The sequence below is a fragment of the Alexandromys fortis genome, unplaced genomic scaffold (assembly GCF_014885135.2).
Source record: "Alexandromys fortis isolate MF-2015 unplaced genomic scaffold, M_Fortis_MF-2015_v1.1 scaffold_152, whole genome shotgun sequence".
Taxonomy (NCBI): Eukaryota; Metazoa; Chordata; class Mammalia; order Rodentia; family Cricetidae; genus Alexandromys; species Alexandromys fortis.
The window spans coordinates 2,500,428-2,501,682 of NW_026068045.1; the positions used below are offsets into that span (position 1 = coordinate 2,500,428).

General features: G+C 46.0%; 1 protein-coding gene across 1 annotated transcript in view; it reads right to left on the reverse strand.

Moving 5' to 3' along the window:
* The window catches only part of Cks1b (CDC28 protein kinase regulatory subunit 1B), a 4,408-nt gene continuing 3,153 nt past the window's right edge, over positions 1–1,255 (reverse strand). Inside the window, exons 2-3 of the mRNA XM_050166477.1 lie at positions 1,011–1,138; positions 1–484 (exon numbers count right to left, since the gene is read on the reverse strand). Of these exons, the coding sequence (XP_050022434.1) occupies positions 432–484; positions 1,011–1,138 (181 nt within the window). The 3' untranslated portion in view covers positions 1–431. The remainder of the gene's footprint in view (positions 485–1,010; positions 1,139–1,255) is intronic.

Genomic DNA, 1,255 nt, shown 5'->3' on the forward strand with positions numbered 1-1,255 from the left:
TAAATTATAAAAACTTCCTTTAATAGAGGCTTGTAACATGGAAGAGATTTGTCAGATAAAATGAAGAGTTTCCAAGACACTGAAATATAAGCCAATAAGTCACCATAAATACAGCACCCAATAATAAAAACCACAACAGCAAATTCACACGGTCCCTGTAATAGCCATGATCTGATTTCACACACTTTCAAGAGACGGCAAATACGGCCCGCTGGATAGAGCGCTCTAGGGCTTTGAAGTCACTCATCTGACAGGGTTGTGGCATTGGTGGCTCAACTCAAGAAGCAGAGCAGGTCCCAGCACTTCAGTGTATTGAACATCCTTTAAATATCAAAGTGAGAAATAAGAAAACGAGATAATCACGCCATCAGAGACGGTAGGAAGCAAGGGCAGCTGTGTAAAGCTCGCGGCTGAAAGGTGGCTCGCCAGCTTCATTTCTTTGGCTTCTTGGGTAGTGGCCGCCGGAACAGTAAGATGTGAGGTTCTGAAAGAATCAGCGACACCATTCAAGCACAGTCTACAGTTATCCCACTGTGTCCCCCGCCCCGCCACACCCACATCAGCTCCACAACCAAATTAAGATAGAGCAGACAGCCTTAGAAGCAGCCTCAGAAGTCTGACCTTTCTGCCATGTACAGAATTTTTTCTATTGTTTGCATAGCCCTGGGGTGTCCTGTGTTAGTTTTGCCTGGCAGCTGGGTGTCTGGTGTCTTACCAAGAAACAAAACTGCCTGTGCTTGTTTGGGACACATCCAGCTATTTGCAGAGGCCATAGCCAGGGTGCATGTGGTCTTGAAAAGAGTGCCCACCAGCTGATTAAAGACTGCAGGGTTTTGTCTTGTTTTCAGTACGGCTGTCCCTGACCTTCCTAGATGTTCTCATTCTGTCACTCGACTTCCTTTGCACAGTGAATGCAGGAAACAATCCTGTAAATGATGCCCTCCTCCCTCTATCGCTTTGGTTTGTAATCTTCCTTCAGCCAGAATGAAGCTTCCTTATGTTGCACTGACCTGGTTCATGGATCATATAATGGACCCATCCCTGACTCTGCTGAACACCAAGATTTCTCCATTCAGATTCAGACATCAAATGGGTTTTAGGGACCAGCTTGGCTATGTCCTTGGGCAACATGACATGTCTGTAAGAGAAACACGGGGATGTGAAGAGTTCGTGGTAGCTGCGGGTACAGTGTTAGACACTGACCTATATACAAAGACAAGCAGAGGAAGAAGACAGCTCACACTGTAACTGACAC